At 38.8% G+C, this 15,329-nt stretch overlaps 1 protein-coding gene across 4 annotated transcripts in view; it reads right to left on the bottom strand.

Annotated features, from left to right (window-relative positions):
• Positions 1-15,329, bottom strand: part of CRIM1 (cysteine rich transmembrane BMP regulator 1) — a 197,775-nt gene that overhangs the window by 155,148 nt on the left and 27,298 nt on the right. For 3 of the 4 annotated variants that reach the window (XM_023216356.2, XM_023216358.2, XM_023216359.2), the window contains exon 2: positions 1,824-1,997. The exons of the other annotated variant lie outside the window; for it this stretch is intronic. In XM_023216356.2, the coding sequence (XP_023072124.1) occupies positions 1,824-1,997 (174 nt within the window). The remainder of the gene's footprint in view (positions 1-1,823; positions 1,998-15,329) is intronic. 4 annotated transcript variants of the gene reach the window in all.

The following is a 15,329-nucleotide window of genomic DNA, read 5'->3' as shown; positions in this document are numbered from 1 at the left end:
AAATAACAGGTAAAGAAATTCAATCAGATACAGTAATTATTCCTGTGGGAATGATCTCAAAATTGGAACTGCTGGATCTCACAAACACCCTTTTTAGAATCACTTTAAAAATCAATAAAGTTAATCTCCACATTGCAAAGATCATACATACATGCCTAACTAATTGCAAATGCAACTGTCCTAATTTTATGTGAAGAGATACTGGGTTTTGGGACAAAACTTCCTGTGATAGCATCATCCTTAGATTCAAAATCTGCTGCATCTCAAACAACTTAGGTGACAGTGAAGAGGGCATGTTCAGGAGCAGGGCATTAAATGACCCGGAAGGGGGCCTGAGTAGAGATAATGATAGCAATGGTGAGGCATTCACCATTCAGGACAGTTTCCTAAGAATGGCAAAAAGTAATAATTCCAAATTGCTGTATGACTTTACATGAGTTTAAATGTGTATGCACAGTTAAATTATTAACTATGTAAAGAGACATGTGATCACATCATCTATACCCTAAATGTTTACATACTGAAGTTGGCAAAATACTCTTTTATGGCAGGCTATGGGTGTGGGGAGCAAAGGGCAACTGAACAACAGAAATGAGTTAGGTAACCGATTGTATTGTTTAAGTCATGATGTGACAGGAAAAATACTTGGTGTGGTTAGTACTAGCACTGATACTCATCAAATGCGTGGAAGCTCAGTTTCCCAATGTTCAAGTTCAAGGACTGGACTAAATGTTCTCTAGGATCCTCTGCAATTCGCAAATGTTATTTCTATTGTTTTCTACTCTATTCTTTTCTAATGACTCAGGAGCACTGGTAAATACAAAGAGAAATGTTATTTTGTAGGCTACTGCAAATTTCTTCTTCCTTACCATTTAATATAACTTGGAAACTAAGTATATTTCCAAAACTTCAGTCCTGCTTTACTGCCCTTATAAGCTTGATTTTTTGGACTTTAAGAATCCTTGGTATTAGATTACCAAGCATTCCATCTTACAATGACATCATTTTAGAGATAAGAAGTATATTTAAGAATGTCTCTTGCAGCATCTTTTTCCCTCAAGAAGAAACTAGGGCTACGAGAGTTTAATGCTGCTCAGCGGCAGAACTGAGACCCAAACCCAGGCTTTACTCCTTCTGAATTCTGGCTATGAGCCATGACACCAAGCTCTGGGTACTCCACAGGAGATTACTGAGGTGATGAGTCATATTTTCAATTTCTTGAAGTTTTTTCTCAGTTGTATGTATGAATGCACAAAAGTTATGGGCCATATCAGTATAATTTTCTTGTTACTTGAATGCAATTTCTGACTTTTCTCCAGAGGTGAAGTGCCTAATGATCCCTCCACGCCCTATGTGATTCCTGCCCTCCAGTAAAACCAACCTAAGCCTTCAATCATCACTGCATAACTCTCCCATTTCTGCTAAAGAGATAACTCTTTCAAGCCAGATGAGCCGCATTTCTAATTGGCAGACTCTCCTCATGGAGTATCATCCTACAGTAAATCAAACAGAATAGACCTGGAGACAACAGATGCTGATCTCAAGCACACCGCTTGTGAAATCATCCATTATGCACAGGTGGCCTAGGAGGGCTGACACAGAGGGCCCCACTCACACCACTACAGCACCGCCATTCCATAGCGTCTTGGAAACACACACATCACATCAGCACCTGGTAAACTTTATGCATCTTAGTTGGGATGAGACAAACTACCACTCTCTGTAAACTTCTGTTTTCCTTTTCAAGCTCAAATACTATTACTACTCAGAGTTACATAATGGTAAGGCTTACGACCGGATGGTTAACAAAAATTAATGCTTACCTTCAATTCTCTTTAAAGCTGAAAGGCACATATCCTGACTTGGAAATTCAAAGGGATTGCTGCAGGTTCGAATGGTGTTACATTCACATTTCCCATTGATTATATTGCAGCCAGCAATAAGGTTTTCATTGCATGGTTTAAAACCAAGCAGTTGGTCATCAGTCCAGTTCTCATCTGTAAAACAATTAACAACCAGATAATGTGTGTTTGCAGCTTCATTCAAAGGCCTGTTTGAGGGCAAAAATGCACTGGGATGTCAAGATTAACATTCAATTTTGAGAAATCAATTTGTGAAAAGCAGTCTGGCTGAAACTTTACAAATGAATGAAACCCAATCTCTTCGTAATAACTGAGAAAACTGAAATAATAGCCATACATGTAGGCATTAAATAGCTATATGCACAAAGGTTTGAAACAAAAAACCACTACTTCTCTTATGTGTTATTACAACAACAATTGAGATGCCTTTAAAAATGTTTAATATCAAAGATTCCTGGGTTTTTTCATGTTCAATACAATTACAAGAGTCACATTTGTCAATCTACAAAATTATTTTTTAAAAAGTTCTGTTTTGGCCAGGCACAGTGGCTCATGTCCGTAATCCCAACACTTTCAGAGACCAAGGCGCGGGGGGGGATGACTTGAGCCCAGGAGTTCATGACCAGCCTGGGCAACACAGTGAGACCCAGTCTCTACAAAAAATAAAAAAAAAACTAGCTGGGCATGGTGGTGCCTGCCTGTGGTCCCAGCACTCAGGAGTTTGAGGTGGGAGGATCACTTGCCCAGGAGGTTGATCACCCCACTGCATTCCAGCCAGGGAAACTGAGTGAGACACTCTTTAAAAACTGATTTTTTACTCTATTGGTAGGGACCGACTTCAGATTTAAAACAGCTCTTCAACTTACTACATTAAGGCAGCTAATAATCAACATCAAAAATCAGACACCACCAAGAGTTACAGTGGAGGGGATCCCCTCTAATGCATTTGGGGACAGACTGGTAGTATCCATCACTGCCAACCCAAAGTCAGAAACAACAACAAAACTAAAGGCCTGCAGCTCAGTGACAGGCTGAGGTAACTGAATACTGAGGCTGAGACCAAATCAGGTTCTGATCAGGGAATGGAGCAGACCACAATAAATAAAGTACAGTTTAAAAACAGCTATCATGGCTCAGCTCCAAAAAAATGCAATGAATATGACAGAATCATATGCAGGCTCAATTCTTAATATTCCTCATAGTTGAAACATCTCTTATAGGAAATCAGACTATCTCTCTATGAATCCTTGGGCCATTACATGGGTTTTTCCCACACTTAACATTATCTTTAACAGATACTTTACCCACCTGAAATGGGTACTGCCTGTTACATAGTAAACATGTTTCTGATAAGCATATCTGAAGAGAATTTTTTAAAGTACTTGAATTTCAGAAACCTTAAACCTCTTGCTCAAACTAAGGCAGGTATAAATGCCATCTTAAGAATCTGTTTTTGGCTGGGATTGGTGGCTCATGCCTGTAATCCCAGCATTTTGGGAAGCCGAGGCGGGCAGATCACCTGAGAATAGCCTGGCCAACATGATGAAACCCCATCTCCATCAAAAATACAAAAATTAGCTGGATGTGGTGGTGCGCGCCTGTGGTCCCCGCTACTCAGCAGGCTGAACCAGGAGAGTTGTTTGAAACAGAGAAGTGGAGGTTGTAGCGAGCCAAGATCGCGCCACTGCACTCCAGCCTGGGCAACAAAGTGAAACTCCATCTCAAAAAAAAAAAAAAAGTACAAACGAATGACTCTGATTTTTATAGGGTTAGCTTTTATTGCTGGCATCACTGCTCAGCACATAAGTGAGACAAAAGTGTGCTCTCCCGGACTGAAATAAATAATTTTCTCATCAAGAGGTCTTTACAAGAATGTCATTTACTACATAAAGAGCTTCAGGGCGGTCCTTTGAAAAGGGAGAATAGAAAATCTCTTGTGTTTTGATTTCAGGAGATCAGGCTCACTTATTTGATCAAAGCCTGAGCTTTTAGTAAAATGATTATCTTTCGGATGTGAAGTTTATACCAACACACAATTTATGTTTTAAAATTTGTTCTCCTATTTAGCCTATATTTGGTTCGAGAGAGAGAGAGACAGACAGACAGACAGACAGAGAGGAGGGGAGAGAGAGAGAAGCAATACACACACACACATATAACATATACACACAAAGGTACATTCCTATCTTCAAGACAACAATGAAATTAGTAAAGTACTCTGAAAGGAAAATCAGAAAAAGAATACCATATTGAAAAAATTCAACATAGAAAAAGAGGTGATATTTGTCTTCAGTTATAATAAAATGCGCATCCAAGTGATTTCTTATCTGTTTAACTGTTAACATGCCAGTAGTACTAGCATTTTACTATAGTTCAGTCAGATTTGCCATGGAGGAATTTTTGTAACTACATATGCAAATTTATAACTGAAAGACAGTTTAGCCCTAGGAATTAAAAGAACTTGTAAGAAATTCAAGTAACATTTGAGCTACTGAAAAACTCTGTATATCTGTCCTCCTTTCCTTCATAGTTTTAAGAGGAAACCTTTATTACTGTTCTTATAAATACGTGCAGTTACTGAGTTGATTCTACTGCAGAATTTTTTCCACAGTAAACATCCCTTCCCACCATTCTAATTGGAACTCCCTGAAGACACCACTCTCCTGAACTACCACAATGTCTTCTAACCTGGCTCCCTGCCACTATTCTCTTGTCACTCCACCTCACTCCCCACAATGTCCCCAGATCCATCTTCCTCAAAAAACAAACCTGCCCAGTAATTATCTTTTGGCAACAAGAAAATGTCGCAGCTTCTTACTGCTGAGTATCAGCTTCTTCATGGCATGGCTTGTAGCTACTTCGGCAGACTCGTCTTTCACCAGTCCCTCTCACATCCTAATGCTCTAGGCACACTGAGGCTCTCACCACAAACCTGCAGGAACTGCTCCCGTGCTTTACTTGGGAGTGTCGTCCACCTGGAATACCTCCTTCCCTTCTTCCTCTGATATCTCCTGCTCATCCTTCAAAACCTAGCTCAGATGTTACCTCTTTCAAGAAGCCTTCTCCACCTGCCCCAGGAGAACAAGGTGCTCCATCCTCTGTGCTCCCACAAACATCTGCACAGACCTGTTGTCCCCTACCATAGTGGTTTTATGTAAACTATAATTCCCCAGTAGACAAAGAAGCCTCACATATGTATATATATACACATATGTATATATATGTATTATACATATGTGTGTATATACACAGACACATACATGTCACTGGTATGGTCAATGCAGTTGTATCTTTTTTTAACAAAAAAGTGCCTAACTAAAAAATGATTAAAAAATATATATACACACACACACATATACAAAACATCACAAGGAAAACTATGCTTCAAGATATAATAAAGAACCTGTTTAAACAATACAAATCCTGTTTTAAAAGCTTACTATTACAGCACTGTATGAGGCACACATTTCAAAGAAATGCTTGGAATACTGAGCGCATTTCTCACTAGGCATCACCTATCATTACTCTCCTCCTCCACCGTTCAGCTCTAAGACTTCAACCTCTTATTACCTGGCTGGCATCAACAGTCCTTCCAAGCAGCCCATCTCACAGCCAATTGGTTTTCACTGCCAGATGCTTTTCTCTGCCACCCCACAGGAAGACCATTTCCCCCAAATCCGGAATCAGAACTAAAAGGCCTTTGATGAGGCCGCTGGCCCCTTGCTGTTTTCTGCTGCTTTCTCAGCAGAAGTTTCCGGGCAGCAGCAGCAGACTCACCTGAAGATGCTCAGGTGAAGGTGACCATCCCTCTCAGAAACACTGCTGCCACTATGTCCAGACAGGAAGCATCTCTGACTCTAAAGCTAACAACATCTGAGACACTTTTATTTTCTTTTTTTGAGAGTAAACTCCTTCAATTTTCTGCCTGTTCCTAATCAATACTTCGGTTTTCTTCGTGGGAAATGGTTTCCCTAGCAACCACTGCTTCATAGGATCAAGTACAACATGCTACTGAGACAAATGCTTTTCTGGTATTACAGAACATTACATTTTAAAATAATTTAACAAAATCAACAAGGACTGAAAGCAAAAATGTAATGAGCTTTGATGATAGAAATCAAATCTAAGCCCAAGAGTTCTGTTAACAGCATTTGGCAAATTATGTTTTAAAATCTCGCTTTTCCTAAGTAAATCCACATACACAGCACAAGAATCAAGGTTCTCATTCTCTAACACAGTTCCTGGTTTCTCCTTGGACTGATCAGGAAAAAAAAAGTTAAAAACAGAGGTACTGGTCTTTAACAACATGAAGTAGGTTTTTTCCTGGTACCCTAAACGTGACAAGATGTAGTCTCCTCGCCTGAAAGGTCAAGACAACTGAGGTACCTCTGCAAATGTATTTTTAAGTTTATAATTTCTGCAAGATACCAAATTAGGATATTAGATAGGTTACTTTTTCTAAGTATAAAATAGAGAAACCTACTAATTTCATAAATATATTCAAATTCATATATGTTCAAATATGTCTAATTATTGAGTACTACAGTGAAGTGCCAGATATATTAAATTGCTAAACCAACACTTCCACTTGGATGTTCAGAAGACACCTTGCAATATATTGCTTTTTCTCATGACAAGCTCTGTACTTCAGTATGCAGATGAATTACTTTATGTGTATTTCCCATTTCATCCCACAGAACATTAATTAAGGTGTAATTGAGGGCTGAAATGTAATAAACTTAATAATTTGTATTGCTTTGATCAAGGGCATTCAAGGAAACTAATTTTTATTTTATTATTTTGTTCAATTACTTATCTTTTTGCTTTACTGAAAGTACACAGTGAATACAATAACTGACTAGCACAATTTGGTGCCACAACCTCCATTCATACTAAAGTATCAGGAGTTTTATGTACCATTTTTTTTTTTTTTTTTTTTTTTGCACCATTAGTGCAAAACGGAAAAAGAAAAAAAGCAAATAAAATGTTAATATTATCATGGAAATAGTTTTGACCTGATGTACCACCCGAAAAGAGCTTGGGGCTTCTCAGGGGTCTGTAGCCCACACAGAATTGAGAACTGCTGTTCTAAAGAGCACGTCCTGCAGGTACACCTGGGCCAAGGAGTAACGAAGAATGCTGGGTAAGTCTTCTAGCAGTTACCATGGAACCATAAAAATGAATGTTTCTTTAATGTGATTTAGCTAATATGTAACTGGTAAATAGGAAAATGGTGTCAGTATAATATAGATGTTCTGCTGGTTCTCACGTGATTTTTTTCCCAGCACATTAATGTTCCAAAAAAAATCAAAAGTGGGCCAGGTGCGGCGGCTCACGCCTGTAATCCCAGCACTTTGGGAGACTAAGATAAAGGCAGATGACTTCACCCCAAGAGTTCGAGACCAGTCTGGGCAACATGACAAAACCCTGTCTCTACAAAAGACACAAAAATTAGCCGGGTGTGGTGGTGCATGCCTGTAATTCCAGCTACTTGGGAGGCTGAGGCATAAGAACTGCTTGAACCTGGGCGGTAGAGGTTGCAGTGAGCCAAGATCGCACCACTGCACTTGAGCCTGGGCGACAGAGCAAGACTCTGTCCAAAAAAAAATAAATAAAAATAAATATCAGGAGCAAGTTTTCTCACAGTTAAAAGTCTTACCAGTATATGGAAGACCTGAAGAAAAGGCTGAAAATTTTGCTTAAATTCCTTTCTTTAGTGCAAGAAATGACTGCTCTGGTGGTTAAAATGTCCTCTATATTAAACTATCTGGGGAAACTGCAAGTAGAAATGAGAAGGCTGGAGACACTTGCCCCTGTAGTTAAAAAAAAAAGAAAGAAAAGAAAAACCACAATGATGAAGAAACTACTGGATGTTATGTTTAATTCTGATAACACTGTTCTACATGCAAAGTAAACATCTTCAACATCCCATGCCCTGACAGGAGGCAGAATGAGCTTCAGAGTATGGAGGACTGCAAAGGATGGGCTACCAGTGAGCCAGGTGCAAATAAATGCTAGGGGCAGCTTACCTGGGCCAGTATTTTTATTTGAGTTCTTATTGTTTGCATTTATCCTCTATGCACACAGTTGCATAGGTCTTAAGTGACCTTCCCCAACACTATTTTTCCCCAACAGCTCTCTTATTTTTAGTGTAATGAATGATTTTGCAGAATATGAGTAGGTTTTTTTATTTGCTTTACAAGAGTGAACAACATATGTTGCCAAGGCAGAAAACACCTGTACTTCCAATAGCTACATTCAGTCTTGTCCTGGACTTAGTCTTTCTCCTCTAAGAATATCTTTCAATATTCTCAGTGATGCCTGAAATTCTGTCCTTCTATATTTGACATGAAAGATTTTCAATGCAAAGGCTAATTGGAGAGAAGTTTCCATCCTGAGGGCAGGGAAGTGGGCACTGAGAAGGATATGAAGGATGAGGCCTCTTACAAGATGTATGGAGGCATAACTAACACCAGATTTGTGAAGCAGCAGCTCCAGGGGATACAGATCCCCTGTGCTAAGGAGCTACAGGAACCAGCTGTGGCAACACCAGCTTTGAGTGGTCCTGGATTCAACCTCTATGCCCTTCAACATATCTTTCCATCTGCTTGCTGGTGTCCGAAATTCCACTAACATGGAAAAAAACATTTCAGGTATGAGTGCACTTATCAGGTATGAGTGCACTTACTGAACAAAGTATTGTGTGTTCATATGAAATTTCTGCCATCCTGAAGGTGGAAGGCATTTGTATACTCAGATTCTTACCATTTCCACCTCGTATCTGTTTAGGTTAATAGAGTTTACTCCAAACCAAGAGATGGCTGCACCCCATTATATGGCAATCCACTCACCAGAAATATGCTATAGCAGATATTAAAAAGCAAGAAACAAATTCACAGTACACACTCAGAAGCTCACAGTAATGGAATTCTGTTGGCAGAAGAGAAGCTTCTGGGAATATATATCAAATTAATTCTCCAGCTGTTCACATATCCCTGTGGCTACAGGAAGATGCAAATAGCTAATACTGGCATCTCTTTTCATGCCAGCCTAGAAACTCCAGTGTAATGTAAAATTGCTGCTCTTAACTCCCCCAGCTCCTGGCTGGCTGTTATCAGGCATTCAGTTCTGCTCGAGGAGGAATCGAATACAGTCTGCTTTCATTCTCTCTGCTTCAAGCTTAAGGCCTACGTACCCAAAGCTGGTGCTTCCTTCTCCTTCTCTTCCTTGTGCTGTAATCAGTGCAAAGCAGGAAGGGCAAATTTATGGTTATCAGTAGAAATGATTCATGTTACAAAAATGTATTTTACAGACATTTCTACAAAGTGAAACAATTTTAAGCATATGTAACTATAAACCAGAGTGGACAAAGCCTGAATCTTTCAAACAATGGAATACTAAAGTGTGGACACAATTATTTGTTGAAGACTAACTCTTAAACTGATGCAAACATCTACATGTATAACAAACAAGAACCCTGATTTGTATTATGTCCAAGTGAAGAATTCACTGAAAAACAAGCAGCACTGATCCAATACACTAAATCAACTTACAGTAAAATATTTGTTGGTAAGCATATGTCCCTTTGCTACAATTTTCATCATACACCTCAGCAATACAACTAACAGAGAAGCACCAGTTTCATGTTTCGTGAAACAAGAAATAAGGACGGGAGAAACTGGGGCTACAGGACACAACTCTCCTACTTCACAGTTCTGCCTAACCTAGGAGCCATCTTAAACTGTATATGGAGAAACAGCCCAGTGGGGGATGGTGTAATGGAGAGGGCCCTGGCCCAGGAGACCACAACCTGAGTTCTGTCACTCATTCACAGCAGGACCCTGAACAAGGCATTTATCTCTCTAAGCTCCAATTCTTTAATTACAAAAAGGACGTGAAATGGGTAATTCATGAGGCCCCTTTAGACTTTATCCTGATGTTTGATTCTAGCATCTTTATTGAAATTGTACAATGCTAACAATTTATTGGGAACAGTGCCAGAGAATCACATGCCTATGGTAGTCATGATTTAAATTTAAAATAATGTTCCATTATCAGACCAATTTGATTTCATTTTGAAAACAAAGTCACTATGCAGAGTAAGGCAAGCCAAAGGTCTTTTAATGTAACAAATATCACTTTCCAGGACCTTTCCAGTATCTTCATTCTTAGAGGATTCATTAGCTGAGGTCTCAGTGAATCTCCTCATTTAATAAAACAGGATTGGCTATGAACTGACAATTGTTGAAGCACTCTGTCATGACGCAACTGTCCCTACTTCTGTATGTATTTGGAAGTCTCTATAATAAAAAGGTTTTTTAATGTGAGGGGTTTATAGGAAACGTACCAAATACTTAAAAATGAAGAACAACAGAAGCACCATATGTCAACATTGATGGGGACACAGTTAAGACAGTGTTTAAAGGGAAATTTCACAGGGCATAAGGTAGGTGAAAAAAAAAAAAAAAAGAATGAACTAAACATCCAACTTAAAAAAAGAGCAACAGAGCAAGTTCAAAGAATCAAGGAGGATGGAAATAATAAATCTACGGAGAAAATAAAAGCAACAAAAACAGTTAACAAAATTAAAAAACTGGTACTTGGGAAAGATTATAACTCATCCAGATACTCTGACGTATATTTTTTCAATCACTTTCTCTTTTGAGGTTTTACCAGGAAGTTACTCAAAGTTAGACACTGAATGGCTCCATTTCTGAAATTTTTTAAATAACCAAGGTAGGTATTTAATGCACATTTACATGTTTTCCTAGCTGCAGTTAGTCTGACTGCACTCTGTGGCACAGAACTTCATTCTCTTATATTCCCTCTGCTTTAAGAGTAAAATCCAATAGTTTCCAAGGAAAATCTCAGGTCTTCTCCCCTGGTTCATGTTTGTGCTGTGCTAGATCGGCCTTCTATTCAGGCACAGGCCATGATTAAGCAATGCAGCTGTCTCCGAACTTGAATGTCCAGTAAAAAGATGTAACTGCGTGTTTATCCAGCTTCAAAGGATATCAATTTTCAGTTATCAAACACACTCTGACTTAAAAATTAATAAACCTTGGTTGAGGAAAAAAGTATTTAGGAGAAATGTCTAATTATTCCCTATTTGATCTCTTCATCAGGATACTCTAAAGAAAGGCATCCTTGGATTAAGCCAGGTCATTAGCTGTCTCTTACATACCTGGTTCAGTGTTTTATCCTCCTACGGAGGTGCTTTAAAGTAAATAACACCCAGCAAGGGGTATTAAGGGAACAGCTCAATCAAACTTCTTAAGGCTATGCAGTTGCAAAGCAATGGTCTACAAAATGAAGTCCAACGTGCAGTCATTTGAGTCCCTGGCATGGAACAACGCAAAGCCAGTTTAGACTTGATCTCAACAAACTTCGTCAACCTCATCTCTGCCATGCCTCCCTCTTCCTCCAGTAAGAGTGACTATGAATTGCATTATTGTTCCATGTTGTTTCATGACATTCATGGCTGTTCTCTCTGACTAGAAAGTTACTTCTCTTCATCTGCACTGGAAACTCCTCCTCAGCGGTTAATACTTTCTTTAGATTTCCCCACTCTATAGGGACTGAAGTAAGTATGATTTCCAATGTAGGAGTTCTACTGCATATCTATTAAAATTACTTCACTTACAGCAGCACAATGAAATTGTTCATCTAATCTCCTTTACCAGAAGTTGAGTTATTTGAAACTAAGGATCTACTTTTTACTCTTCATCACTGAACTATACGGCTTAGCAAATAGTAGCTTAGCAAAAATAAATACCTGCAGAAGGAATAAATAGGGATAGGGAGGACGAGCACATGAATTTAAACAAAGCAATGTGAATCTTTGAGCGGCAAACTTTTTCTGGAAAGTAACTTTGTTGGCAGAGGAAGAAAAGTCAATTATTTAGAAATAACAGAAAAACATCTTGGGATCTCAGTCTTCCTACTTGTGAAATATTAATATTAATTCAAGTTTTCTTTTAACCTCAATACTGTATTAAGCAACACTTCCACAAATCAGTATTTATGACATGTCGAATGAGTGAATGAATATGCCTCAACCATGTCAGATAAATAATAACTTAAATAATAAACTTTTAATCTCCCTTTCTGCCACTTCTGTATATTATGACAATAATTAGATAATGTGACACACGTTAATGCTTCTTGCCAGAATGTGACTTGAGGACATGAATAATGCACAGTACCATTTTATAAATATTAATGGCTGCTCTAACCTAAAATCTGTTAGTCAAATCACCAAGAGTAAACCAGAAGACTAGGTATGGGAATTGCACACATCCAGAAGTGTGAACTACTAGAGTGAAAAGAAATGTGACCAGACCTTCTAACAATTAAATATGGTGTTCTGAAAATAAGTACTTTGAAGGATATACATTTTTCATTATACTAGGTGAAGAGGTAGCACAGATAATAAAGCACATTTCACCCTCTGAGACTAATCTTCTGATAACAGCTAACATTCACTGAGCACCTTCTATGTGCCAGAGACTGGAATAAGCACTCTCCACGGATTAATCAGTTTTACTGAGGAGAGAAGCTAAGTAACCTAGGTCTGAATCCCATATAGGCTGTCACCCAGCAGGGGACATGAGGAGCTGAAGAAACAGGAAAGTGAGGTAGTCAAAAGCTAGGCAAAATTTCAAGTACAAGTCAATCTAGAAGACCCGAGCATCAGGGAAAAGAAAGGCAGGAACACCACTAATTCTCCCATCTCACTCTGGTGAGTTCCATCTCCAGTAATATGGCCTGGAGACCCCTGCTGATGGTCCTTTAACCACAAGGACAAGCAGAGGCCCCTCTATGACACCATGCAGCCAAGACAGAGTTGCAGAAGCACCTTTGGAGCCATCAGAACAGAAAATCCACCAACAGAAACATTATCTCAACGAATCTATCATCCAGGAAAACAGGTTCTTTGCTAAGACCTTCATATACAGCAATACTCCTCAAAAGCAAATAATAGTTTTTAAAACGTGTAATGATCTGGAAGTAGCAATAAGGAATCTTGTCAGGATAATAACTTCGTGAAATCAGCAAGCAATCATTTTTGCAAGGGATATTTTTACAAATCAACTTCAGCACTGTTGTGCACTTTACCTTAATAATTTATCTGAAGTCTTCAAAATAAACCAAGTGGAAGATAAATGAAAGAGTGATATAAATTCCAACAATTATATTACTGATCCTTGCCATTAACTCTAATACTGGTCTACAAAGAAATATCTTCCCTAAATATCTTGCCTAAAAACCCAAACCTTTGATTTTTTTTTTTTTTTTTTTTTTTGGTGAAACAAGATTATGTTTGGTCTTATTTATTCCTACTGCACACTCCAAGAATTTGGTCATCCCAGCAACAAAACTAAATTTGCCAGCAATATTCAATGAACGTTGCTTCATACGTACGTCATACCATTTCCTAGTTGCCCAGTTTCATCTTAAGTGAAAGTCTGACGTGTATGTCAGAACCTTTTTTCTTAAAACATCATGAAGATCCACACGGTTAGTGTATGTTTAGGTGGACAGTAGTGCTATAAATTAGAAATGAGAATCAGAGAGACAACTGTGGTCTATTAAGAAACCTCGCAGGGACTGATCCACTGATTTTAAAGGCAGTAAGTCCTTGAAATCCATTTTAAAACTCTCCAGAAAGAAGCAAATATAAATTAGGGGACAATGAAAAGCAGGAATCTTGCCTTAGGCCATATCAAGAAATGAATATGAATACCTTGGGTGGACTATGATTTACACAGCAGCCATCTGATCCCTAACATTCATGGGAAATAAACCAACAAGAACACAGAAACATTAAAAAGTCTTAAGAACACGTTTGAAAAACATATTTACACATTTCTTACAAAACTGGAGTCTCCTTTGTGTAGCATCTTACCTCTATACCTAACAGACACTCAGCTCTATGTCACTGGGTCCTCACTTTGGAGGTCCCAGAGATGACAGCACAAGCCGTATCTATAAATCTATGATGGCACTCTCCTGACCACAGGGTCAAGTCTGACCCCTCACACTGATAAATTAGGCCTGTGCCTAGCCCTAGCTGACCTGCCAGTTACCTCCCACTGTGCAGACAGCTGCTCTTCCCCTCCCTGGCTACTGCAGCCTCAAGGCTTTGGCACTTGTGTTCCGTCTGTCTGGAACATCCTACTCCAGGTGTGTGCATGGTTCACTCCAGCGCACCTTCAGGTCTTCAATCAAACTCAACTTCCGGCAAGACTTTGCCAGACCATTAAAACTGCAAACCAGACACTACTGTGGCCGCCTCTGTCCCCTTTCTCAGCTTTATTGTTCTCCGTAGCACTTCTCTCCTCTTATACGCCGTATGTTTTCCTTACTAATATGGCTGATTCTATCAGGAAGCTCCGGTTGGTAGGAATTTTTGTCTTGTTCACTGCTGTATCTTCTGCACCTGGAAGAAGGCTCAGCACGCAGTAGGGCCTCCATAAATATTTACTCAATCAGCTGAATCCCTGAGTATGCTATGCATGTTCACTCCAATGGGCCTTTACGGATCCCACTGCTCTGCTTAGGAATAGTTTTATTTCCTCCTGTCTACCTAGAAAGGTGCTACTACCGTACTGTGCCCAGCTTAAATATCTTTTCTTCAAAGAAGTCTGACTTTCAATTTTTTTCCCACCCACCCCCAGCACTTCCCTTATCCTAGGGCATTGCTGAGTTTCTTGGGAGCAGAAACTGCTTCTCTCATTTCTACACTCACTCTGTGCTGAACACACAGCAGGCCCCAATATCCACTTGCTGAAGTAAATGAATGGTAAACCTGAGTAAGTGACTGCTCTATGAGGTAACTAATATTATTCTCTACTAACAATACTGCACGGAAAAAAAGGAGCAGCTTTAAAAATGTTCTGTAGGTATCAAAGTTTCAGGTTTGTTTATTCACTACTTATGCATTCATATTTAAAATCTTTTGGGAATGGCTGAGATGCAAATAAATAAACTTTATAATAATTCAGGCCTTCCAAGGACTAGGAAGCAGGTAACTTTCAGGTATTTTGAAACACAGCAGTGTCAAAGTTAAGGAAAAATTTTTTACAGATTTCTACATTTCAAATTAGAACACACGTAGGCATAAACATATACATGTAGAAAATAACCTGCTCCCAAAAGAAAATGTAAATAAAACAGGTATGCATCTCAGTCCTTTTTCCACATGCTACAGCAATATATATTCCCATATGCAGTTAAGTAGGTGGATTTTTCAAGATCATGATTCTGTCAGTTATTCTATTTAAAGTTGGCGTTTAGAGTGGAAAAGAAGTCTCAAAAAAACTATCCAAATGACAAAGCTCACAATTTGTGGAAGTACCTCTAATTACTATTTTATTAGCTTCAATACCCATTTCAAGAACTAACAGCTTTTAGGATATAAAAAAAAATACCAAACGCAGATAATTCCCAAAGGCTGCTTTGATC

Source organism: Piliocolobus tephrosceles, chromosome 15 (assembly GCF_002776525.5).
Source record: "Piliocolobus tephrosceles isolate RC106 chromosome 15, ASM277652v3, whole genome shotgun sequence".
In the NCBI taxonomy this organism is placed as follows: domain Eukaryota; kingdom Metazoa; phylum Chordata; class Mammalia; order Primates; family Cercopithecidae; genus Piliocolobus; species Piliocolobus tephrosceles.
The sequence above is the reverse complement of the archived record's forward strand: the minus strand, read 5'-3'. Positions and strand labels throughout refer to the sequence as shown.